Below are 26,017 nucleotides of genomic sequence, written 5' to 3'. Positions count from 1 at the left end.
CCATGGGTATTGTACTAGGAGGCCAGTGCCCATGAAATGGCTGATGGCAGATAAGCTTGCAGGAAGAGGCTGAAAGAGCTGTAGTCCTTTCCTCTGCTATCCCACTAGCACCACAAAATGCATCATGCACCATGTGGCGCTGCAATATTGGGCACGCTGGAGTACCTACCTCATCGCTGTCCTGATTCCTTCTGGATCAAATAATGGTGAGAGGGGAAGGTGCCTTTACTACTAAATACACTAGGCTTTGCTGAAGATCAACTTTCAGTAATGGTGGGAGGCAGGCCCCCAACATCTCACAGATTCAAATCATGCAAGCGGAGAGTAAACCAGGAGCAAGACTGCCACTTCCCTAAGTATTTTTACCATATAACTCGGCAGAAGACTACTCCCACAAATTAAGCACGTATCCAATTGGTGAAATGTCATGCTTGTCTTTTGGCATCCATTCACCTATTCCTCTCCAGTACTCCTTGCTGGAGTAAGTGTTCAATTAGGTTGCAAATGTGGTTTCCAAGGATTATATATAAGTTTGACTGAGAGCTGTTAAACAGATGTGCTGCATCCTAGAGAAATCAGCGTCTATTCTTGTTTGTCCACCTAGCCTACTCCTGAAGTTTGAAGAAAAGAAACTCTGAATTCTTTTCAGACTCATCTTATAACAGCCTAAGCACAGTGACATAAAACTAATAGACACGTAGATCTTCAACCTCCCACCAAATTATTGGAAATCTTTAACGTTAAAGTTGATGGAAAGCTCTGCTCAGTAATGAATGAAATGTTTAATTTCTGTGCTCTTATTGGCTGTGTTCCCTGACAAAAACAGATGTATTTTCAAAACAAGATAAAACATACAGTCCATCTTTGCAAAGAATGTAACAAATGGAACTGGACTTGTATGCTGGTAAATAATAGTAATGTCAAAAAAGTGATTAAGGCACTTTTCTGAATTATGCAACTGTTTCACCTCTTCAACTATTCTCACTTTCTCATATGTAGTCTCTGCAGGTGACCTCAATCTATCCTGACTATGAATCAGCCACAGATTGAAATCCTGAGCTGTGATTCATTTGCTTTTATACAATATGCCATTCTCTACTCTTACTATGGCAGAAACCTAAGAATGTGCATACTATTGTTTTCTGCATGCATTTCTATATACTATGGACTTATCTGTAGGAGTGGATAAAGTTGGTTTTGGCTTTCAAATTATGCGCTAAACAGAACAGTTCTCTAACTGAAAAGAGATAAAACTAAACACAATATACGGACACAATGAAAAGAACAATACACAGACACAAAGAGAGAGAGAAAGAAAGAAAAGCCCTCATATCACAGAAAGAGCAAAAACTAAAACGATCTGTCAGGCTAGGTTCTCATACATGCTACACCATTATTCAGTTCCAATGCTCTATATAGAGCAGTTCAATGCAATATTTTTATTGCATCTTTAAGATGGAGATAGATAACATCACTTAAATGAAGGCTGGATTTTTTATATGTACAAAAAAATTGTTCTCAAAAGACTTACTTAAAATAGGAGCTGATTTGCACTGCAACATGGAATACTAATGAATCAGGAAGAGATCTGTGATCCAAACACCGATGCTGACAAAGGCAACAGGCCATACTTTATAAAAGAAATGCTTTGGTTCCACACAGCGAGAGCTAGCAGAGGGGTTCCTACCGTGTGAGCACCTCGTGTCTCAGTGAAATAGTATGATGCTCTCCAGAATGTCAACATGAAAGGATTACAAAAGCCATCCTGCCAAAACGGTTGCTCTTATTAATTTAAGTAATCTAGTTGTGGATTGGCACTGTGACTCTCTTGTAAAGGTGTGAGATCCAAATACAAGCACTTTTTCAAATGTCTCAAACATTTTTAAACAAAGCTGTAAAGTATGGACTAATACCACTTCCTTCAGGAGCAACCTGATTGTACGATGCAGATAGTGATGTTAATTAGCTACAAAATCTCTGAAGTGGGACTCCAAAAGTCCCTGTGGGATGTCAGGTGTGTTCTAGCAGTGATAACAAGTTATTATTAATCCATCTTGCTACATGATTGTGAAAGATATTCATAAAACAGCTACTTAGTTGTTCGCTGCTCAGAATCCTCAGCACAACCATGTCAACCTATGCCATTTCGGAGGTTACACAGCTCCTCGCATGCATGTGCTGCTGATGGAAGAATGCTCCCACTGCCAGAAAAGAGATGGCACAAGGAGATGAAAATTCAAAAGTGAAATCTTCATTTCACATTTTTCTAATGGAAAACATTAATTAGCATTTTTCTTTCTACAAAATAAAGTTACATGCTAACTCATTATGACAAACTGCAACACAAATTGATTTTAATTAGGACATGAATATTTTAAAATTAATTTGCTGGATAGATCAACATTTCAAAGTAAAACCAGAAGTGCTGAACATCTGAGCAAAAATAAAATAGTTTTCTTAAGAGGATAATTAGCCCTGCTTACGCTTTGAAATCTGGCTAACTTTTCACATAAAATGGACAAATTCACTGAAATATGTTAATTTTAATAAATTAATTGGTATAATGTTTAGTTGACTATACAGCACAGGAAAAAGAAAACATGGTTATACTTAATCTATGTTTAATGATTTTGCGTAAGTGCTGCCTGCAATTTCTAACTTACTGAAAAGCAGGTCATTAAAAAGCATCAGTTCAATTTTTACAGGGATGGTGACTTCACAAGGGCAGTAGCCATTACAAATAATCTCCTTCAAATCTTTATGGAGAAAATACCCACAGTACTATGCAATAACTGAGACTCCGCAAAATACTGTAATGATTTTGCAGGCATTTTTAGGATAAAACTGAAAATGAAACCTATGGTTAAAAGTGGACTAACTTTCAAAGGTACAGAAAGGTGATGGACATTAGGGGGAGTTGAAGATACTCTTCACCTGTGAAAATTAACTCTCCGTCCCTCATTGCAAATTTTTCTGTCTCCTGCACTTGTATTTGGGTGCGCATGATTTTAGCTATTCCCAGTCAGGTCCTAGACAGTGTAAATAAGGTTCCATGCATTACATTAACTGGGTGTTTGGGCTTGTGCACCTGAGCTGGCCTTTACCTTTACTGGTATCTACACCTGCTATTGAAAAAGAGTGCACGAAGGTGCCATCGACATTTAGGATATGACAGGTTTAGCAGAAAGGAAAATTAAACCATTGGATGGCTGATATATTTACAGCAGGTGTCTCATTCCATATTCATTTCAATACAGAGCAGCAGACCTGTTTTATTTATGAAAGCAGGAGCACATCATATTTACAAAAGGGCGACTAAGTACCTATTTGCATTTTCCCTCTGAAGTAAAGACTTTCTTGTGATCTAAACTGCTGAAACAACGAAAAAAGGCAGGAACCTTGTGATCGGTCTTGCCACAAAGTCACAGACACAGAAACCTAGGAAAGGAGGTGGCATTTGGAGGTCTTGGGCTCAGTACCTTGGTTGCAGAGAGCGCCAAAGAATCCAGGCAAGCAATCGCAGTGTCCTGACACGTGGTGACAAGGCCCGCTGCTGTGCACACACTGAGGGCATGGCTGACTGCAGTGGTGTCCATAAAAGCCAGGGGGACAAACTGAAAACCAAACAAAATAATTGTCACAGGATTTCAGAAGATTTCTTATTGCTGAGGGCTTGAGAATTCTCTCTCTGTCTTAATCCCAAACCAATGGGATTAATGTATAAAACCACAATTTTGTGAACAGCTGAAATTATGAAGTCTGTTGGACTATTCCATGTCTAATAAAGTGCGAGCTCTGAGTAAAACTGCTCCTCTGGTTCAAACATTCACACCATCCTACCTCATGTAAAAGTCCTTGGCTATTTAATAATACAGCGGAGCTCTCTCAGCAACCTCTCTCTCTCAAGACACTAATTTGAGTCTCTCCAGCCTGCTCCAGCTAAACTCTTTTACAAAACATGGGAGTTTAAGATGTGCAAGACCTCATAGCCCACTGGCCATATATGGTTAATAACACATATTCCAAAGCTTTTAAGATAGGTAGGAAGAGAAACACTCACACACATGTACAGACAACAGAAACTCAGAATGCCATTTCCTTTGGAAATTAAACTAAGAAATCAGAGATGGTGTATTAGGAAACTCTCAATATTTTACTTCTAAACAACTATGTCGAAAGCTTATTTCTAAACATATTAGGTGCAGTACCTGTGTTCAATTGGGACAGTCAATTTAGACATGCCATTGCAGGAGCAGCATCCATCAGTGATGAACAGAATCTAAAAATGGTAATTACGGTAACAGCATACAAAATCACCTGATTTGCATCAGTAATCACACCGGATAGCTGAGTAAATTTGTCATGAACTGTGTGCTTAATTTGCTTAAAACCTGGATTGAAATTATTATAGAATTTGTACATAAGGTATAGTGCCAAGATTATAGCTCAGTATCTCTTATAAAAGCATATTGTTGCTTCTAAGCACATGTAGAATGAAAACCCATCCACTGTCCAAACATTCACTGCGATAGATAAGCACAAAGAAATGTTAAATTGCAGTAAGTAACTGTAAAAATGACTTTATATGTTTTTATTTTTACTCCTGTGATTCTCTGTTATATAGTTCTGGCTCAGTAGTTACTATATCTTGTCCGTTCTATTTTTTCACTGAATGAGAATTTTTCTCTTGGTCTATATGTTCACAGAGGGTGTCAGGTTCTTACACTACTGCAGATTTCCGGCTGGAGCTTAGCTGACAGGTTTGTTGATGATGCACTAGCTATAAAACAACCTGGATCATTCCTGGAGACATTTCTGCAGGCCTAAGAGCAGTAAACTATCCCAGTGTCTCATGTAATCCTGATTACACAGACAGAACAAACTGGCTGAGTATCATCTACCATACTGCCTTTACAGGCTAAATTCTGCTTCTAAATGAATTTCCAAGAGAAAAATGGGAATGATGCTGAGAGCAAACTTAGCAAGCTAAAGCTATCTTCACCTACAGAGTTGTCCTCTTCACAAGGTAGACTTGAGCCTGAATCCCACAGAAGAGGTGGAAGCAAGCTGAATTCCCTGGCTGTGTATTCACAGAGAGGCACTTCAGTGACACAGCAATAGCAGAAGCATCCACAGGACCCCTCTGCTGTCACCCCAGTGGGGAGGAAAATTTCTCCCCATTAGGTCCTTAGCAAACGTCCCCAGGGAGCAGCCTGATTACTGGAGTTGCAAACTGGGGACGTGGCTTGCCTCTTGTAGCCTACATGCCATCAGCTGATAAAACTAAGCTGTTTTTTTTCATCTCAGAAAGGTCAGAAACTATTAACTTCTGGAAGTTTCGTACTCTTAGGGTTTCAAATTTGTAAAACAATTTCTTCCCCAATTCCCTGAAGCTCTGAGCACCACATTTTAGCCTTGGAGAGAGGTTTTACAGCTATATAGATATGCTGAAGCACCTGGAAATTGGGGTTTATAATGGAAATGCTTATAGGCTATTAACTACAGCAGTGCTAGAGGTCATCATTATAATGGCTTTAAATAAAAACTGTCAGCTACAAATTATTTTTAGAGATGAGTGTGTTCTAGTGTCAAGTGTAACTGGTGAAATCAAAGGGGATATATGAACTGGGCATGCAGAATGTCTTACAGGAAGAACAAGAGCTGCTGCAGAAAAGACAGACAACTCCATTTCTTGTTTACACAGGAAGATGGTTGTGTGTAGTGGATCAGTGAACAAGGGTCCCTAAGGGGCAAATGCAGCTTCCCAGATAAAGCAAATGAGAGGGGTTTTATCTCCTCAGCACATTTTAATATGTAGCAGCAGAGCATCACATAGGAGCAATTTCAGGTTGCTGTCTTTCTTTTTCTGGCACATAAGAAAACATTGTCTTGTTGTTTTGATAGCCAACACTCATCCACTTGTCATTATATGACAGGTCGTATCTGACTCTGTTTAATAGGTATCCTATAGTTCACCATGACTTAACTGTAAATCTGTTTCTGCCCAGATCCTGTTAAGTATGGTATGTAAAGATGTTCCTCCTCCTTTCAGGTCACCTGTGACCTCCAGGTGCTGTGGAAGGCCAGAAGAAGAAAGACAAGGCACGACTCAATGCAGTAGAGTCTAGATTTCTCGATCAAGAAGCATTTTTTAGGCTAGCATTTGTCCTTAGGAAGCTGTGAGCTAAAGCAGCTCAGAAACCTGTCTCTCTGCCTGTCTGGTATCATAAATGAGCATTTCTACCTGCTTTGCTTCTGCCACCACATCTATGGAAAATCTTACTTCTCTGGCACAAGGGTCCTCTGTATCCTGGTGCACAGTCACAGGTGCCATCCTCCGGGGAGCAGGATCCCCCATTCTCACAGTTACAAGAGATGGAGCAGTTTGGTCCCCAGCGGCCCTGGGTGCATATATTGTCACAGTGGATGCCTAAAGACATAAAGGCACATGTTAGGTTTCACACAGCTTACTCAGCTCATTGATCACAGAAATGTTTGTCTGGACTGATACCTCACAGTACATCACAGAGCAAACAAGGGAGCCTGGAAAGGAAATAGCTATCCTTTCATCCACTTAATAAACTGAAAATTTAAGAAAATGCCAAAGAGGTGGATTCTGTAGGTGTTACTGGGCTCCTGCTCAGTCCTTAGCACCATTAAAGAAACCCTGCATGTCATCTGAGAGATGAAGGTCAGGAATTACTTTAAAGTCACAAAATATCTCAAATAACCCGTCTGGGAATATGCAGCTGATTGAAGCCTGATTACTTAACTGTTGTGAACTGGAAGACTGAAAAAAGAAAAATCAGGGTTCTGCAAAAACAAGTCCAGTATTTGGATTCTTGAACATATGTAAATTCAGTTCTATGTTGTGTATTGTTCACTTCTTGGCTTAAAGCACTGTGCTGTGGGTTATTATGCATGTACCCCACATCCACCCAGAGCTCTCTGAGTTCTGTGTTAACGAACCGAGTTCTGATCTAGCAAGCAACCATATGTAGGCACAGGCTGATCATTTGCATGTTAAATGGAGACTGAGACCTGCCAATCCAGCTCCCAGTGATTCCCAGGGATGTTGTTTGATATTTATTATTATGAAAAGCAAAGCTTGGAAACACTGAAAGAAGCACACAGCCAGAAAGCTTAACATGAGGCTTCTGGCATTGTTTCAACTGGTGACTTCTAAAAACAACCTTGTGCCATGGCTTGTCACATATAAATGTAATCTAGGGATTTGATCCTGCACACTATTACTTGTCCTTACTCCACTGGGATAAGACAGTACTAATACCTGCAATTAGCAGAGCTATTTGCATGATCAAGGGCCCCTTGGATTGAAAAAGGGTTTGCAGGATCATGAACTAAGAGAGATATTGAGCACTGCCAGCTGCAGGGAGTGGCATTAGCAGTAGCACACTGTAGGTACTGCTAACAACAGAAAAAATGAATCACAGACTGCCTTGAAAATTTTCCTAACAACATTACCACACCAGGTGCCTTACAACTGCGCCACCAAGATTCGATGGTATACCCATGCCCTAGCTAGACTTTCAACATGAAGATGTTCTTTATCATCCATGCACATGTCCCTACTGCATAATGGGATAAATGCAGACAAGGGCTCTGAGAACCCCAGCCTCCGCCAGAGGTTGGATTAGTGCATCGCTAAGGAGAAATACAATCCCAAGTAATTTCCTCCACCTCTGATAACTTCATCTGGATGCTACAGGTAATGGACTGTATTTGTGAAGCTGTGATCTGTACAGTCACCAAACTTTGAGGATTATTAAATCAGCTAAAAGTCATTATAAACACACTTACAGTGCAGTTTCAAGTCATAAATCTCTGAAGTTAATACAGTAAGAAATACTGCAGAGCCAAAATTTCCCTTTTCTGAAGATTAATCACACAATTATAGTGTCCCTTCCTAGAAAATCTTAACCAAGTCTGGCAAAAGTACAGTTTGAAATGGGGTTTCTAGTAATACATGATCATAGCTTTATTTATAAAGAGGCACGGTCCATGCTGTAGAGCTTAATAAAAAACATATTAAAACACAGTAAAAACATAATACAAGTTCAACCCCTTAATATCTAAGTAAATAAATCTGAAAAAGGGGAACGCAAAAAGAGGCAAGGAACATTTGTATTAGTAAAGTCAAGAAAAACAATTATTTTAATACAGTCTTCCCTACTCCCTTTGAAATCTAATATATCCTTGGATTACTTAAACAGTAAATGCTTTGTGTGTGCATTTATGTAATACATCTACAGTACCCTGTAATTAAAAAGTCATACAATAAATCATAAATAAATGCATTTCATATTTATACATACATATATATGATCATTTATAGTTTTGAGAATCTCAGCGTGAGCTCCTAGAAATGAAATTCAGACACAAATGCAGAAAAATGTGTATCTTTTCCTCCTGACTGCAGCATTAAAAATACAATTCTCTCATTGTGAATGGGCTATTTATAAATGGAGACAATTAAACAGCATTGTTTTTTGTCTCTTTTGGCAAAGTTTGGGGAAGAATGACATTGACTCCTTTCTCTTGAAAGGTAGCTGAATTAGAATGCCATGGCTGTTCTTTGCAGCAGCAAAGTCCTTCCTTTAGTAATGAATAATGAGGGATGTCTTCCCGCTCCTAACGAAGGCAATGAGTCATTGTGAAGCTGATTGTTGTAACGAAATGTAAAGGGAGGAAAAGGAAACCTTCTAGAAGACACTGATACCCATTACAGCAGTTATTTATTTATAAATTTTCAGAAGACAACCGAGAAGGTGCCGCAATCAATTTTTATTACTTTGTATTACTCTAAGTTAATTCTCATGGAAGACTTCATTTTTGGAGACTCATACGCACATTGAATTGCAAATGTAAATGAGAAGTTAAAATTGCATCTGGACATGCATGTCTTATGGAATTGTGCTAAAAAAAGCACCTTAATTTTACAATTCCCTAACTTGACAGCTTATGAAGGGGGAGTCCATCCCCCCAGCTACTTTACAATCAGAGTCAGTGAAGCAGCAAGCTTCTTTAATGTAAAACTTCAATATTTACTTAGGAACTTGCTGATGAACATTTCTGATAAGCAATTAGTTTTCAATTTCCAGAAATATAAAAAATGCTGAAGTTGACACATCTCTGTATTATCTTACATTACAACCACAGATTCCTAATTCATGAACAAATTCCTTGTTTCACAAGCATGATGTAGAAATCAGAACGACAACTATCAGAAGAAGTCCTTGAAGCTGCAGGAAGCCGTTCTATACATACACTCTATTGCCTAGATACCAGGAAATTATCTTACTGCCTGAGGCTGTGGTTCACAATTGCAGACACTAGTATAAAATTACACTTCCAAGACCTTCTTAAACAATGTTCTGGGGGTGAATTGTAAATGAAATTCACATAACTTACATAAAATTATAGTTATCCACTCTATGTGGGCAAAGGTCATTTGCACTCTCATGGAGTAAGCCAGAGCCAAGGTAAGAGCAGAGTCCGCTGTGGCTTTTAATTCAGCCTGTGAAACAGCAGCCACAAAACCTCCATGTCCAGGCGTGGATTCGGGGTACTGGATTACTGCAAACACTGTCTGCTCTCCAGTAGGATCTCCACTGCCATCCTTTGGACTGCTCTGTACATGGAATTTAGCTTCATTCCCCCTTCCCCACACCATCTTCCTTTGCACACACAATGGGTAGGAAAAACAGTACTAAGCGCCTGAATTGCTGCTGTGTATGCTGTGAAAAACACAATCTGGAATGAACTTAGCCCACCAGAGCAGTTATGACTGCACTTTTAAGGGACAACTATGTGAGAGAGCTGTTCCAAGCTCTTTCTCCGTAAGGGCCCTTCCCGGATAGTTTACTACCAAGTGGCAAAACAGCTGCTGTCTGGGACTTCAGGAGTATCTGGTGTATCTCAAGCACAGATTTCCCAAGTGTGAAGCAGTCGGGTTGTGCAGGGATCGTCCAATGCAGAGCTGAAGATGGTATCTCGATAAAGAAAAGCTGCAGGGATAGAGGCAGAGGAGGAAGTGTGTCTTGTGGCAAGAGCAGTGGCTGACGGAAACTCATCAAGTCATGTATGTGGTATGGTAATAGTATACATCATATATTGTAGTCCAGTTCTGCTGCATAGTGGCTAGAGAAGTGTGTGTCTGGTGACTTGATATGATATAAGCTTGTGTCTGGTTTACATGTAGCAGTGTAAATTTTTACCAGATTAAGTTGGTTCTTTGCATTAAAATTCACAAATCAGGCTGTGACGGATTCAGATAACATCCACACAACCATCAAGAAAAGGAGCAAGAAAAAGAAAAAGGAAAAAAACAAACCAAGCCATACAACTGGGAGGTAAGGCATCTATTGAAGAGCTACTTCATATACTGCTTCCATTAATAACCTTCAACAGCTTCAATGAAAGTTTGTCAAAGTAATGCAGATTTAGTACTGCCTGTAACTATATCACACTGAAGGACTTTGGAGGGTGAGATTCCCTTTTTTCCCTCTCCAGCTTACTCGTGCAATTGCAGTCGTGCTTGGGGATTACATCTCTAGCTCTTACTAAAGCCTGCCATTGTTTCTCTGCCTTGTCTCTAGATAGTTGGAAACTAATACTCCAAACACAATAGAAGAGCAAAAATGGACAGAATAAATGAGAACCAGTGGCCTATTTTTGACCACTGCTATCCCCTTGACAGTAGCCTCTGCAGCAGGGCCTGCATGCTGCCCAGCATCTAATTATTTTTCAGGGACATAGGAATTTGATAAATTATAGGATGTAGCTCCCTTCCCCCCATGTACTTTAATTTTATATCTACAAGTGTACAACTGTAATTATTTCTCTGAATAAGATCTTAAGCTTTTTTTTTTCAATAGTCACAATCTAAAGACAGATGCAACATCAATTAGCAATGACAGGAATGATTTCAGCAGACATTTGGATCCAACACAAACATTGTGCTCTCCTCCACCTGTCTTTCAATATGACATGAAGTCATAATAATCTCTTATTTCTGGCATTTGAATAGCTTTGGAAAGAACTGCTTTTTATGCATAAATAGGCATTGGATTTATGCAGGCAATACAGCGGAGGCCTGAAGTTTGGTGAGTCACGCTTGGCTTTGATCTAGAATGCCTGGTAGCTTTTGTCTCTTGCACTACTAACTCTTAATGGTGGTTTGTCTACCTGTTGACACAGTACATAGTGGCAAAACCACAACAGTAGCAATACTGCTTCAATAGCAGAAGATAGCCTAATGATTATAGCTGCAAGGCTATTTTAGATAAATAATTGCAGAAAGCGGGCCAGCAAGCACTTGACCATACTGAAAAGAGGTATGGTAATGTATCACTGAATGTGATCTCTAGAATGGACCGCTCCTTCATGCGATACCATCTCTCTGGTCTCCATCACGCAGGACTATCCCACCTGCAGTGATCCCTTCGGCAGCTGTAGCACATGTCCCACCAAGCTGTCAGCCCTGGAGGGGTTCCTAGGCATGTGGCTGTCATGCCAGGGTCAGAGCTAGAGTCCACTGAGGTCACCTGGCAGTCTTGCCTTGGCCTTCCAATCCATATAGTTATTTCCGATAATGATTTCTATAATCATACGTTCACGTTTTCTTTAACCTTATTCTCTTCTCTTTTCCCAGTACTCTTATTGCTGTTCCACTTCTGTTTTCCCTATAAATTCTATTTAAATCAGCTTTGTATTTGAGATTAGATCAGTGTGCTTTCTGGAGTAGTGAATATTTTGCTGCCCCAGTCTATAAAAGGTAAAAGAAAATTCAATAAGAACATAAGGAAGAACTGTCCAATTAGCTCTGGATCAGCTGTTCAGAAGGTGTTAAGACAGCATACGAACAAGAGTTCATAAAGAATATTTGATGCTTTTCTATCACCTTTTGCATCTTCGTATTTATTCCTACCTGAGGCAAACCCTGAAGTATTTGACTCAGATCCAGTCAGAAACACCACAGCACAACTCGTGACAGCTCAGCATTTAAGGATGCTGAAGAACAAGAAAATCTGCTTGGGGAGGGCAGCAGATAGAAGAAAACATAAAGGGATCTCTCATAAAATTAAATGGAATCATTAAGAATTGATGGCTGCTCATCCAGTCTGCAAATAAGCTATTTTTGTTTTTATATAGTGAAACTATTCAACAGAGATAACAGCAGCCACATTCACATTATCTATGAACTTTTGTGGTGTTCTCAAAATGCTTTTCTAACTGTGAATTTTTTTTCAAATTGATGCAGTGGAGCCCGCCCTTACCTTGCTAAGCATTGTTCACTGGTGGGCTTCAGAGGGGCTACTCCTGTGTGTAACAGCCCATCAGTCTAAATGAAAGCTCTATGACCTGGTCCTAAATAATGACGAATAAGCCTTTCCCTGCAGCCAGTGAAAAATTCTAAATTGTCTCTTCTCTCATCATTGCATGGGCAATTTATGCACCCATTAATGTAAGTGTTTTTCTGAAAGTAATATACTTACAGCCTAATGCACCTCTGTGGAGCACTAATCGTACCCCTATTTTTAATTATCTAGAGAAAACTACAGATATGAATCATTCAACTCAGGGAATTTATTCAATAAAAGCTTTTGAGGCAAGAGACCTACCTCACAAGAAATTGAGTAAGTCAAAACGTTTGCTAAAATTAAGGATCATCTGGTTCCCTTTGCTACAGGATATTCTCCAGGGTGCACTATTGCAGGAAGAAAAGTTGCCACCAGCAGAAAGGGCAGATCTTGAAGAAAACAGTACTAAAAGGAGTCAAGTCCTATGCAGTCCTCCTTCACCTTTAGGATGCTTCCTTCCTACTACTTCTCAAACTTTGGACATGGTTTCAGGCCAGGAGGGAAGAGAAACGGGGGAAAGATCCAAGCAGACCATCAGCAGGTAAGGGAGGAACTTTTAAGTGGGAAAAAATGTATTGCTTTCCTGACTTTTAAACGTTCAAGCCCCCAAGCTAAGCCATGAGCTAAGAATTGCAGCTTAGCAAGAGCTGTTGTACAACTGGATATGTGCAAGCTTTTCATGTTTAATAACATTGACTGAAATTCAACCTTTTCTCCTTTGTGTAGAATGGGAAGGAAGACGTTTACAACATTTGTCACTGCAAACACTTTCACCAATAACATATATATACAACATTTTAGCTTGCTGGCTCTTTATTGAATGATCTTTCCTTTTTCTTCTTTCACACACAGCATGCCAGCATCCAGTATTTAGTCTGCTGAAATGTTCACAAATAATTTTTCACCGCTTCTCACCCACATTTATTTATAGGTGAACGCATTGTACACACAGCCAAGCTTATATATAGAATGCCTCCATATTAAAATGGAAAATGGTCGAATATCTCTAGTATCGAGTTTCATTTTTTTAGAACCCATCAAATTAACGTAATCCAGGGTGCCATCCAAGCTATATCTTTTCACATAAATTTAAAAGCTGTCCTTTAATAAGTGAAAATAAACCCCTAAATAAACACAAAGATAAATGAACTTGTATCTCTTCTGTGTTTATAAGACTAATACTGCAATCATTCGCATGCATTCTTAAGTTTAGCAGTAGGCTTACTGCAGATTCTAATTATAGTCTAAGGGTCTGATCCAACTCCCACAGAATGAGTGGCAAAAATCCAATTGATTTCATGAAAGGTGAAATATATACTAAATCTGGCACAGGACAAACACAACTAAACCTCACTTAGATGAGAATCTGGAGCCCCCTAGATGTCTGCCAAGGAATGCACAGACATAATTAATGTAAGGACATCAATGAAGTCTTTGATATAACTTCATAATTCATATTTTTTAAAATTAGCCCTGTATCAGCAGGAACCATACTTAAAGGTTCCTGTCAAAGAGAGAATTTTTAAGCACAGCCTGACATTAAAATCTTATCAACTCACTTGAAATTAAGTCAATGAAAAATTAAAGCTAATTTCTAATAAGCTTATGTTACATTCATAGACTAAAGGGCACTTGTCGAATCCAGAGAGTAAGCATACCTTTTCATATGGAAAAGACTTTCACATTTGAAAGGCAGAGGCCAGAAGAGAGGCTAAAATGCACCATTTTAGACTGACTCTAAAAATGTCTAGTTTTTCTGTCTGTTTAAAGCTAATGTAAGGATACAGAATAATCACAGAAATAAATTATTAATTTAAAAATCTGTGATAAGACTGCCAAAAGTGATAAGTGCAAAATACGGTTTAGGTAATGGGGTTAGACATCTAGAAAATGCATGTTTAATAGGAACTTACTATTGCTCCATTCTGATATTTTAGGCTTTGTATTAGAAACCACGAGAGTACAAAACAGTCTGATGTAAAAAAAAAAAGCCAACCCACAACATTATGAATTCTAAAATACTGTGGATCTCTTCAGCTAAAAACCTGTAGGTGCATAAAACAGCTCCTCAATTTTTTCTGGTTTTAAAGATGCGTGGAAAAGTCAGCTACCAGTTATATGAGTATGTTCTTGCAGTTGATCTATTAATGACAATAGAATTTTTTTGGCTTCAACCCAGTACAGCTGAGGATAGGATTGGGCCCTAAGATTATACTGCTTATGCAGATGGATACTGCTGCAATGGAAGAAAAGTCATATTAATACAAACAAAATGCATTTTATGGGAAGCTAAATGGAAAGGTTGTTTTTTTTTTTCTCAAAAGTTATACCACCTTTTTGCAAAGAATTCCAACAAAGTAAAGTTAAAAATACCTTAGCGCTTACCGTCAAAGTGGTCACTGTTTCTTTAAAATTCAAAAAGGCCTTCCCTTGAGTAACAGGCTTATCAGTTTTACTGAATTAATGTGTCCACAGGAGGGAAGAAACATGTTTCTGTGTTTGAGTGACAGTGCAGATGTCACTCGCAGCCTGCAAATTCTCACAAATGCGAAGTCTCATTCCTCAAAGCTCACCTTATCTCTGACCAGCTGACGTTTCCTGACCCCATTAACTTGCTTATACAATCACACGTGGAAATCCCTACAACTCGAGAGTACCACAACTACTGTACAATATTTCTGGACATGATAAGAGACAATTAGGGTTTATGTTGCTGGCAACGTATGAAAGTTATTGAGGTTGTAAAGGACAGTGAAATATATATTTTGATTTCCTGTATGTAACAGCAAAGAGGGAGGCTGCTCTTATAAGACATGAATGAAGCCTGAAGGGGAAAAGTACCAACACAATAAGAAGATGTTTCTTCTTTACCAGCATATATCATTTTCATAACTGTATTTGCCATCCTGATTAATTAAGGAAAATCTATGAGGGGTTCTTTTATAATTAACTATGGGATGCACACTTGTATATTTTCCATTTTACATCTACAGTACCATCCTATTTTCCCCACACATTTTGGGCATGTTAAAATCTACTGATTAAACTTCGGCTTCAGATATTCAGAAAAGCTACTGAGTAAACTAGTTCAGTGGATAATTGAGATAGCATCGCGACTCCAGCGTTCTATAAAAACCAAAGCACAATACAAAAGAAAAGAAAGACAGAACCAAGATTCGGATGAGACAGCATTTCAGATTAAATGAATTCAGATAAACAGGATTTAACTGACCTTAACATTTACAGGAATGGAATATGTCCCCCTGCAGATCACTTCCTATTTAATCCCACTGTAACATCTGAAAGGTTAACAAAATACACACTGCCACAATTAACTTGAAGCACATTGACTTGTTACAGGGACGAAATGAGCTTGCTGTGAATATCAGCCAGGCCTGTGGCTTTCCTTTCTGTAATCTGTTTGCGAGCGGGATGTCCGACTGTGAAAACGGACAGATTCAGGTCTTAGAGACAGGATGAACAATGGCTGCATCTGGCTTCCCAGAGAGTCCAGCTAACCTGGCTCAGGTCAAGCACAAAGGGAACACCTCCAGAAATTAGAGGACAGGCCAGCAGCTATGACCAATTTAATTACTGAGGGTTGTACCAAGTGAACCAGCTAAAGGCTATGTGGTCATAACTAGTCAGTATCTGTAAGGAAGCCATTTCTGGTACAAAACATGCTGCCAGCAGCCACCCTGAGGAGAGAGGACCAAGCTGATGGGGTTTGCAGTTCAGCTTGCAAAACCCATATGGCTTAGCTGGAGCTGTAATTTCCAGAAACACGCAACATTACACCTAACAGAGGAACGTTGCCTCCCCATGTTCTCCTTAGCTTCTGACCCACCCAGCAAGGCTACCAGGGCAGCCAGTCCTTTTCTGTCCAGTTTCAGGTTATTTATTAAGAGTTGCCTAACTGAAATTTATGACCTTATCACTGTCTGTCACAGAGCACCCCGGAGAGGAGGTTGCATCTGGGCAAGATGAGACTGCTACCTCCTTCTCTAGGACCTGTTTGCTTGCAAAGGACTTCCAGAAAATGCTCCACCATGCAGCTTTTCTGCACTTCCATTCTCCCTGCGGATTCAGTGTGTGCAAGATCCCTAATTAACCAAATGCAATTAGCACCAAAGCACTCCATTTTCAAGCATTTTCATTTTAACCTGAATGTACACAAAATACACCTCTTCCACAAATGACTAGTATGTTGGGAGCTTTAAGGCATCTGTGTGCACACATACACACAGGCACAGAGCTGCAAGCACAGAATTGATACATATCTAAAATGCATGGCAGAACTGGAGTAAGAGAGACCCTTATTAATCTTTAGAAAAGTCTAATCAGTCTAATCGGTCAAGACTTGATCCTGCTGGGGGCTACACTTTTTCTTTTTAACCTAGCAATAGATATGAACATGTCTTCTTTTGATTTCAAGGGTACTATTTATATATGTGAGGTTATGCATATGCAGTACTGGTGCAAGCTGGAGAACTCCACTCAGCACAAGGCTGAGCCCTTATTGTTATTCCATCTGACATTTCCTTCGTGCGGAGGAAAGTTCACCTGTGCACTGTGACAGCAGGTCACAGATCCGATTTTGGCCCACATTTGAACAAGTTTCACTTTGCTCATATCACATGAGAGCCTTTTGCCAATGTGGCTTTGGTCTCTCATGTACCAATGTTATGCTTGCCATGCTATCTACAAAGCCATCTGTGATACAACGTGCCTGTGTACCTGGTTGGGTAATTTTCAGCAATAATGACAGGGCGCAATCATCTTTAGATCTGATCTAACTTCTGCCTTTGGCTGCACACGTGCAATTCCCCACTGAACTTAATGGAAACTGTATATGCACGTCTCTAAGCAGCTTGTTGCCAGTGTGCTTATTTATGCATACAGCTGGTTTGCACAGCTTTGTGATCTCCTGGTTGATATGTGGGAATCTCTTCATCATCTTCCCATCTGCCAAGTACACTCAGCTCCTTAAAATTACCTTCCCCCAGCTGGTACACACGGAAGGCCATTGTCCTGAATAATAGTCTTGATGGGTGGCAGTCATAACATAATAAAAGGATGTTAGGCTGCTATTAACTTACGTTGTATGCTACTCTTTACATGCCTTTTTTCTTCTTTTCCCAGTCTTCCTCCATGCTCCTACCATCTATCAGTCTCTGAAGGTTTGTAGCAGTAACATCTTGAAAACCACTTTAAAGAAAATGGGTTCAATCTTCCCCTTGATCTTTACATAAAACACTGACATCAAGAGGGAGTCCCACATGTGGGATGAACATACAGAATATGCTGTTTCAGATGACGTTTTGTGGCTATTAGGATCAGAAAGCCATGTGAATTCTCTGTCTGGTATGAGTGGGCAAGAAAACCTTCAGATGTTCCATGATCCTGAACTTTTCTGATCTTTTCAGGCCATGCTTAATTAGTACCAAATTCAGAAAGTAAAAATTTAGGCCTGAATTATTTATCACGTCATATTTATTAAATGCACTGCAATACACATCATGGCCCAGTTCACAACAACTACAGATAAGATTAATCTTTCACCAATGCCATACTCCTTAATATGAAAATATAATTATCTAGCTGAAGAGTTTCTTAAATTACATACTTTCAAACTAGTATGAGCAGAATTTATCCTTGTGTCTGGTGATAAGCCAAGTGGAAAAAAATATTGGAAGCAGAATCAACAAAACATATGTTGGCTCTGTCTATCAACATTTCCAGTGCACACCTTACATGGCCCTGTCAACATCTCAACTCCAACCTGGTCTCGAATACTAATGTAATATTTTCCTTCCTGAAATGTGATCTTGAAGAAGGGAGTTCCAGAACTGCAGGGGTACATTGAAGGATAAAGTGCTTAGTTGGCAGTAAGCCCCCTGCAAGTTAATACACATTTATCTTGCCCAATATGGAAATTAAAAAAGGAGGATATCACAGACATTATTCTTTTACCTTTACTTGGACTAATTTGTGTCTGCATTTGATGTACATTTACAGATGTGCATGGGAGTAAGTATAAAGTATTTGTTGCAAATGCCTTTGAGGAAAAGCCACACTTTTAGTCTGCATTGTCTGCAAAGTACATTTTCTGCAGTTTCCTCTGGAATGCTATATTCAGAAAGATGTGTAATAAACTTTTAGAGTAAGTGTCTATAAATATATCTCTTTAATTTACCGTACTTTTAAAAACCATTTTCTCCCTTGAAGAAACTCACAATGACTACAGGAAAGCCTACCAACTGTTTCTCTGATGATCATCAATAATGCACAGTGGAGTTTTAAAGCCTGATAGATGGATATATTGATGGTAAAGAGGCTCAAAGAAAGATGAATGCAGTCCAATGAGCAAAGAATGCAAGCTGGAGGAGGGGATATTAGCAAGCTTGTAAAATGGATTTTCTTGTGGGAAAAATGCCCTTTTCAGGGATGCACGCCCAGTATCTTTGAAAAGGAGCTTTGTTGTAAGCAGCATGTAGAACTTCCTATTTTTGCATTTTATTTAATTCTTACAAGATCTTTTCCATTGTATGTTCTAGGTATAATTTCATTGCTTTTGCTTCATGCTTCTAGGAGCCGAGCTGCTGCGGCGATGTTCTTTCCATCAGAAATAGAAGGCATGCATTGGTTTAAGGCACAAATGAAGGGGTAAGGTGACAGTATCCCAAATGTTGGCTGCCTGATCAGCCTGCGTTTCTCCATACATTCTTCCAACTTGTACTTGTTTGAAAAACAATTAAATTTTCCAAATTAATTGCTGTTAATATAAATGCATTTTGATTGTCAGTGCCACTGGTGGTTCTGCCATTATGGGGCAAGAATATAAGTTTACTTCCCTCCAGGGCCTTTACAGAGAGCTGAGGGAGATTAACCAGCATTTTAGGCAGCTAAGTGTGAAATACTGGTTGGGTCAATAACTTGCCCCCCGCTGCTGTTATGTTAGCTGTCAAAAGCTGGCAAAGAGACATATCAGTGTGGAGTCAAGTGCAGGTCTGATTGTACTGAGATCTCCAGCCTGGACTCTCTGACTTCACTGAGTATTCCTCTCTGCCTCTGTGTAATCACAAGAACTCTTTGTCAAACCAGCATTAATCTGCTCTCTGTAACTATCCTTCTGTGTGGCAAGAAGCATGGGAAAATGGGAAAAGTGTAACTTTTTGTGACAAAACTGGGTTTTGTATGATGGAGCAGCTGTAATGACTCTTAGCATTCAGAAAACACCTATCTGCATCCCCAGGTATGATGGTCCCAGGATTCACCATACCACCTCCGTGGAAAGGGTTATTCAAGGAGAAAAACTCTGCAGGATTTCCAGATGATCTGCATCCCTCCTGAGGATTCTCTTTACAGAAGGCTAACATCTGGCTCCAGATTTGGAGCCATCTTCAACTAATCTGAATACAAATTTAATGAATGCCAATTACTGTCACCATCATGAGTGATTTAAATATGGGTAAGTTCAGCTGATCTTGTCTCAATCTGTTATTTAAAACTTTGCAGTCACAAGTCCAGTGCTATAACTGATGCAACAGCAAAGCAAAACAACCCAGCAACCTCCCTCCCAAACCCCAAAACAACAAAAGCCCCAAGGTTTACAAAGGTAATTGCTAATTTTACCTGTCCAGCCTGCAAGACAGCAGCAGTAACCGGTGACAGGATCACACCCATCTGCGTGGCTACAGTCACAACGCTCACTGCAATTAAGACCATATGTTCCATCCTTCCAAAAATATAAATAAAAGTCTCTCAGTAATCAGTTTTTTGTTCTAAAAGGTGCAAAATCATCTATCATGTCCCTCTTAATGCTGAGCCGCATTTTGTAGAAGACAGAAACAACTCAGTGCCTAACATTTCTACATAGAACCAAATGAGGAATCACTTTAAAAAATGTTCAAGAAAATGCAGATAACAAGGCAATAGCTCTGATAAAATATAATGCAAAGAATAATACATCTACTTGACTGCTAGAACGCCAATCTGTTATTTACACAAGATTTCCTTCAGATATCCACAGACAAAATGAGATGCTGACCTATCGTACATTTAGAAGAGCTACGTGGACTATGGTTTTAAAGGGGATGCAAGACCATCCCAGTTGTACTTACAGGACATGGCTGGTCACAGTACTCCCCTTGCCATCCAGGTGAGCAGAAGCAAAAGCCATCAGCCGGCCTGCAGGCTGCTCCATTTGTGCAATAACATGTCTGGTTACAGTTAAGACCCCAACTCCCACTTGAGCATGGAATAGAGCAATCCACTCCCTGCCACCCTAAAGAAACATATGAGAGAAATAGCATTTGGGATGTTTTCAGGAAAAAAACAAGGTAGAGACAGCAAGAAAGGCAGCTTGCAAACTGCAGCTCTTTGATTCTAGGACCAGTTTCCTCCTGATCTTGGTGTAAATTAAAACTATCTTGGGGTCAAAGACTGACCCTTTAATTATGACCTCCCAACTTCATTTACCAGCAGCTAAACACACAGAAAGGTAATACAGGTATTACTGTGTTGGCCGTTTACCAGATTAAGGTGCCTGATGCCTCTCTGGGAATTTGCTTGGGCAGCAAGAGAGAGTGCAGTCCTGTCTGGCAGGCTGGAGACCTGCTGATCAGCGAGAATGCAAAAAACTTGCCATTCGATGCTGCCTGTTTCTTACCTCATATTTTTTTTGAGAATGCTCTTTCATATAAAGAAGCTATTACACCTAAAAAGGGACCAAGGCCATCATTTCTAACCATTAAGGCTCAAATCTTAACTACCAGCTGCACAATGGCTTTCATTACACTGCAGCTGTATGTAATGGAGTTGAGCAGTAACTCATGGTTTATACACCCTCATTAAATGGGGTTCTACAGTGATCCATTAATTCATGTTTGAAATGCCAGATTTTATCGTTATTTGCCTCACTTCTGTTTTAGGGCTTATGTATGCCATGCAGGCATAGCTCACGTTGGTATTCTGGGGGAAGGCACTGCTGCACAGGGAACATAAGAGACACTGCTATGGAGCAGTACAAGATTTCTCAAGTGATTACTGGATACATGGGTTATGCTCACTACCAAGCACATAAGGGAATTACGGACCTACATGTGTGAAGAAAAGAGCTTAGTCTTGCAGAGACACTCCTGAGCAGGCAAGACTTCTTTTTTCCCTAGATAGAAGACAGCCATAGCCTGCAACCTCGTGCCAGCTCAGGAGACAGAGGATAGATAGCTGCACATGGCTGGGGTGCCACAGTGCCAGGGTACAGGGAGGATGGGGACCTGAGGACGGCAGCAAGGGTAGACAGCCAGGGCCCACCCCACAGTCCCCAAGCACAGAGTTGGCAGCCAGGATCGGCTAGGAGCCCAGATCACCAGGAAAGCCTAGGGGAATGAGACCAGTCTAAGGTCAAGACAGGCAGGCAGTCTGCAGCTCAGGGTCAGTTCTAGTAAGGATAAGCATGGCTGGGCACTGCCCAGTGAAATGGGCTAAAGACAGGCAGGAGGCTGCCTCTGCTCCCTTGCCCAGTTGTGCCACTCTAGGCATGGAGGGGACAACAGGGGTTTTTGAGTCCTGGAAAAATGGGGCAGCAAAGTGATAGAGAAAAAAACCCCAACGGTCTGGGGATTGCTTTGCATTTCCTCTGGAGAGGAGCTGTGGCTCTGCCAACGCACTTAGTTCTGTGACCTGTTCTTGCAACAGAGCAGTTAAGTCTGGCCCCTGTTCAGGGCAGAGACAAAACATACAGTCAGGCCCCTGTTGAGTCTTGATACTTGGGCAGACTGTTGAATTACTGACAGGCACAAGAAAATAGTGGAGTTACTGACTGCACAGCTGTGCCACTTTAAAAGGGGAGAAACACTGATGCCAAATTGCAGACAACTGTAAATCTGAATTTTGTTTACCTTCTTTGCAATAGCACAGACCATCCACAGGGGAACATGCACCATCATTTTTGCAATTACAAACTGATGAACAATTGGTTCCGTAGGTTCCTGCCATGCAGGTAATGGTGCAGTCATCTCCCTGCAAACCAAAAAAAAGTCACAGTCAGCTAAAGAAATCTGAATTGCAGGAAATTCCCATCTCTGCACAGGGAGGCTTTCTCCTTCAAAACAGTGAACAGAGTGTTATGAGTTGATTGCTGAGTCTTCAGCACTTGAGCAGTCACCACCGCTTCCCATGTTTATGATGCAATTAGGGCTTTGATTGACTTGGAGGAAAGGGACAAGTTTCTGGCATTCATTCAGCAGGAGGTGGGGAAGTTACAAAAGCAAACCTCCTAGAACAGATGTTAGATCATTAAGCAAAACATCACTTACCAAACACTAATCACAAAATATACAGTCTGAAACTGTGCAACGATCGCTCTGCAGTTCTTGGAAAACATATTCTAAGAATAGGGTTGTTAAAAAGCTAAAGGGTCTTGTACATGCTCGTCTTCCACAGACTGGCAGAGAGGAAAACTACATGGCAGGTGCATTAGACCTTTTTGATGTGTACCTGGTACCTGCATTTGTTTTCAATTAATTTGCATGAGATTGTGACTTTAGGAAGAATGCTGAACAAGGAGTGATGTGTATGTCAGAGAGAGGAGGCACACAGAGCAGAACACAGAAACAGGCGGTCTCTGTCCTATTTCTGCTTTAGGTGTGGGGGAAGTGAGGGAAAGGAGAGTAAATACTTAGATGTTACAGAAATATAGCATATTTCAACAGTAAATTACAGTATGCTGTATGCACTGATTAGCTTCTGTGGCTGAAAGGAGAGACACAGTTCTTACTAATATTGTCCATCTGATACAACAAGGGAATTAAAATGTGAGCACAATTCCTTTAAACCTACTTACTGAGTCCCATAGTCGAGTCTACATATGTTAGCATATACAAGATATTTTTTCTCCTTTTCCTTCTATGTGTAGTCCTGACTTTCACATCATGAATTAGCTCCTAAATTTACTTCTTCAGTAAGTCAAACTTCAATAATTTAGTTCTGTCAGAGAAAGCTATCCTACTCCAAAGTTAAATAGTAACCACATTGCACAGTGTGACCTATACCATAGCTCAGGGGAAAAGATATTGGTCAAAATGTACTTTTGCAGGTGAGAGGCTTCACTGTGTGATAGGAGGATCCATTTATCAGGAGATAAATGCACAAAATGTCAGCTTCCCTATGCTATGGCAAGTACCTCCAGGAGCCTGTACATCACAGCATCAGACACTGAGACAGTAAAAGGAAATATGAACAGATTTCTGAGCACCATAAACCCCCATATGCTTGCTGTAGCAGTTCTGCCTAGCACCAGTATGACTCATCCTATTTTATACTAAAAACTTGGTTTTAGAGGCAAGTGAAAGAAACGGTTAAAAAATGTACCGCTCCGAAGTAAATCCTATAAGTGTCTGATTTTTGAGTGAAAGCAATGTTTGTAAAAGATGCTATCTTTGACCTTGGTGGAGTAAAACAAGTTCCCCTGAAAAGGCCTGGCAGTAAAAGGTGCTGTTTTGACAGCCAGAAAATCCAAAGCATGCTGCCCCTCATTACCCTGCCAGCATGCCTACAGAATGAGCTACAGAAACCCAGAGCTGAGCAGGATGGCAGAGGGGCATTCAGTCTCCACGCCTAATCAATCCTCTGCCTTTCTCCTGTGTGTGACAATTAGACAGCCAATTAGTGCCACTTAGAAAGCCGTATCTTGTGTGAATGAAACTCCCAACTCATTTCATGTACAACACAGAACCACTGGTACTGCTAACAATTTCTATAACAACTGACCTTATCTGGATTTGAACTAGTGATCTAGAAGTGAAAGAAAATTCCTTTGAAAAGGAAAGGAAAGTAGAACAGAGTCATGCGGAGCTAAAATATCCCCTTGGGAACCAGATTAACTAAAACAGCATCTGGGCCATGGGTGGAAGCAGAAGGTGGATTTCCAGTTCCTCAGCTGACTCTCTGTGACCACAGATCAGCTCGTGTTATGCGGTGAGTTCTCCCTGGCCATGTCCACAATAGGCTGGTGCGGATTCACCGGTTTTCTGTAGACTTTAGGTGGAGGGCAGTCGGACACAGACACTTTGGATATCCCAAAGAAAAGGTACTGTATACAAGCTAAACATCAGGCTGTTTCATCTTTATTCAACAAGCCTTTGAGTTTTGGCATTTACTTTAATGTACTATACTTTATGGACTAACAGAGGTTGGTCATTCTGGCTGTCCACCTTATACGCACTTACTTTGCAAACAAACCTTAACTGAAAAAATAACTGGCTTAATGAGATTTATATCCCCAGCTTTGACAAGCAAGACCTTCAGAGCTCTCTGAGTGACAACTGCCAAATACACTTAACTTCTTAATTACATAAGAGGAAAATGCACTTGAACTATAGCACTGGCTGTAAGATTTTATTAATTATAAATGCACACCCCGTTATTAACATTTTGAACTTGATTTGGGAGAATGACCTATGAAATTAAATGCATTCAGGTACTGTTAAAGATATGTAAATTCCACCTCCCTCTTACCACCTGCCCAAGTGAATAATGCCACAGTATACGTCTATCCAGTTGTTAATGAGTTATATATTCTATTAAACTGGTTTCAAATGTTGTGTATTGGATCTTCACTCTTGCAATATGGTACTTTATATTTCTATCCTATTTAGCAAAATTAATCAACAGCTGTGCTCCTTATGTTGATTATTCTTTTTTCTATTAAGAGCAGGAGGTTAATGAGAGTAGTGAAATGCCTGGATGTGGTATACGTGATAGGAAGGAGTAGTTAATTCAATCAAACGTATACCCCCGAAAATGTTAAAGCTATATTAAGAAATCTAGCTATAAATAACTTAGTATTTTACATCTCTATTTTCCAAGGCAGAATGATCCATATGGACATCACGAAATTTCAAAAGTGCTTCATTTTCTTCATCATTTTCACTTAGATGGCCCAGTTTATCAAAATGTACCCCTGAAATCTAACCAATGTATTATTTCCTAATTTCTGGGGTCAAACCTGACTCTGACATAATCAATGGAAAAACTCTTTTTACGGGATGTGGGATCAGGGCGAGCTCCGCTAACTGCCCCGCTCAGTGTGTGAAGCAGCCCTCTGCTTTGCATCACACCTTCCCAGGCCCCAATCTGCAAGATGGCACCTCAGTACAACCTAGGACAGGGTGTCCCACATCTCCACACAGCTGCTCAGAAGCTAACACGAGTGAGCCTTTTTTTGTTTGAAATCCAAATCTGATGGGATTATTCCAACATACCAAAGATATAGGTGGGGGAATCTGTGATCCCTGGGACCCTAAAAAGTCAGCTTTAAATCAAAATGAATGGTGGCAATAATGTAACTAACACCACCTATATGACTTCCTATACCTTTAAGTACTTCAGAAATACTAAATAATTGTTGCTGAAACTAAATGACAGACTTTTCTAGCACCACCAGAGGTTTGGGCATACAGTTCCTGTTACAGTTAATTCTCCCCTAAGTATGGAGGGTTAGGTCCAAGGAACCAAACTCCATTAATAAGTCAGGCTGCCAGCTCACATCCATCAGCATCAAATATTAATAGACTCACGAGGGCCAGAGCATACATCTTTCCGGATGGCAGTCAATAATATGTCTTGTTTCT

At 40.1% G+C, this 26,017-nt stretch overlaps 1 protein-coding gene across 10 annotated transcripts in view; it reads right to left on the bottom strand.

Moving 5' to 3' along the window:
• The window catches only part of MEGF11 (multiple EGF like domains 11), a 293,615-nt gene that overhangs the window by 39,295 nt on the left and 228,303 nt on the right, over nucleotides 1-26,017 (bottom strand). For all 10 annotated transcript variants that reach the window (XM_052807167.1, XM_052807164.1, XM_052807170.1 and 7 more), the window contains 5 exons: nucleotides 22,286-22,406; nucleotides 20,507-20,670; nucleotides 20,019-20,121; nucleotides 6,284-6,430; nucleotides 3,480-3,614 (listed from right to left, as the gene is read on the bottom strand). In XM_052807167.1, the coding sequence (XP_052663127.1) occupies nucleotides 3,480-3,614; nucleotides 6,284-6,430; nucleotides 20,019-20,121; nucleotides 20,507-20,670; nucleotides 22,286-22,406 (670 nt within the window). The remainder of the gene's footprint in view (nucleotides 1-3,479; nucleotides 3,615-6,283; nucleotides 6,431-20,018; nucleotides 20,122-20,506; nucleotides 20,671-22,285; nucleotides 22,407-26,017) is intronic.

This window comes from Harpia harpyja, chromosome 14 (assembly GCF_026419915.1).
Source record: "Harpia harpyja isolate bHarHar1 chromosome 14, bHarHar1 primary haplotype, whole genome shotgun sequence".
Lineage (NCBI taxonomy): Eukaryota > Metazoa > Chordata > Aves > Accipitriformes > Accipitridae > Harpia > Harpia harpyja.
This window is presented reverse-complemented; position numbering and strand designations above follow the sequence as displayed.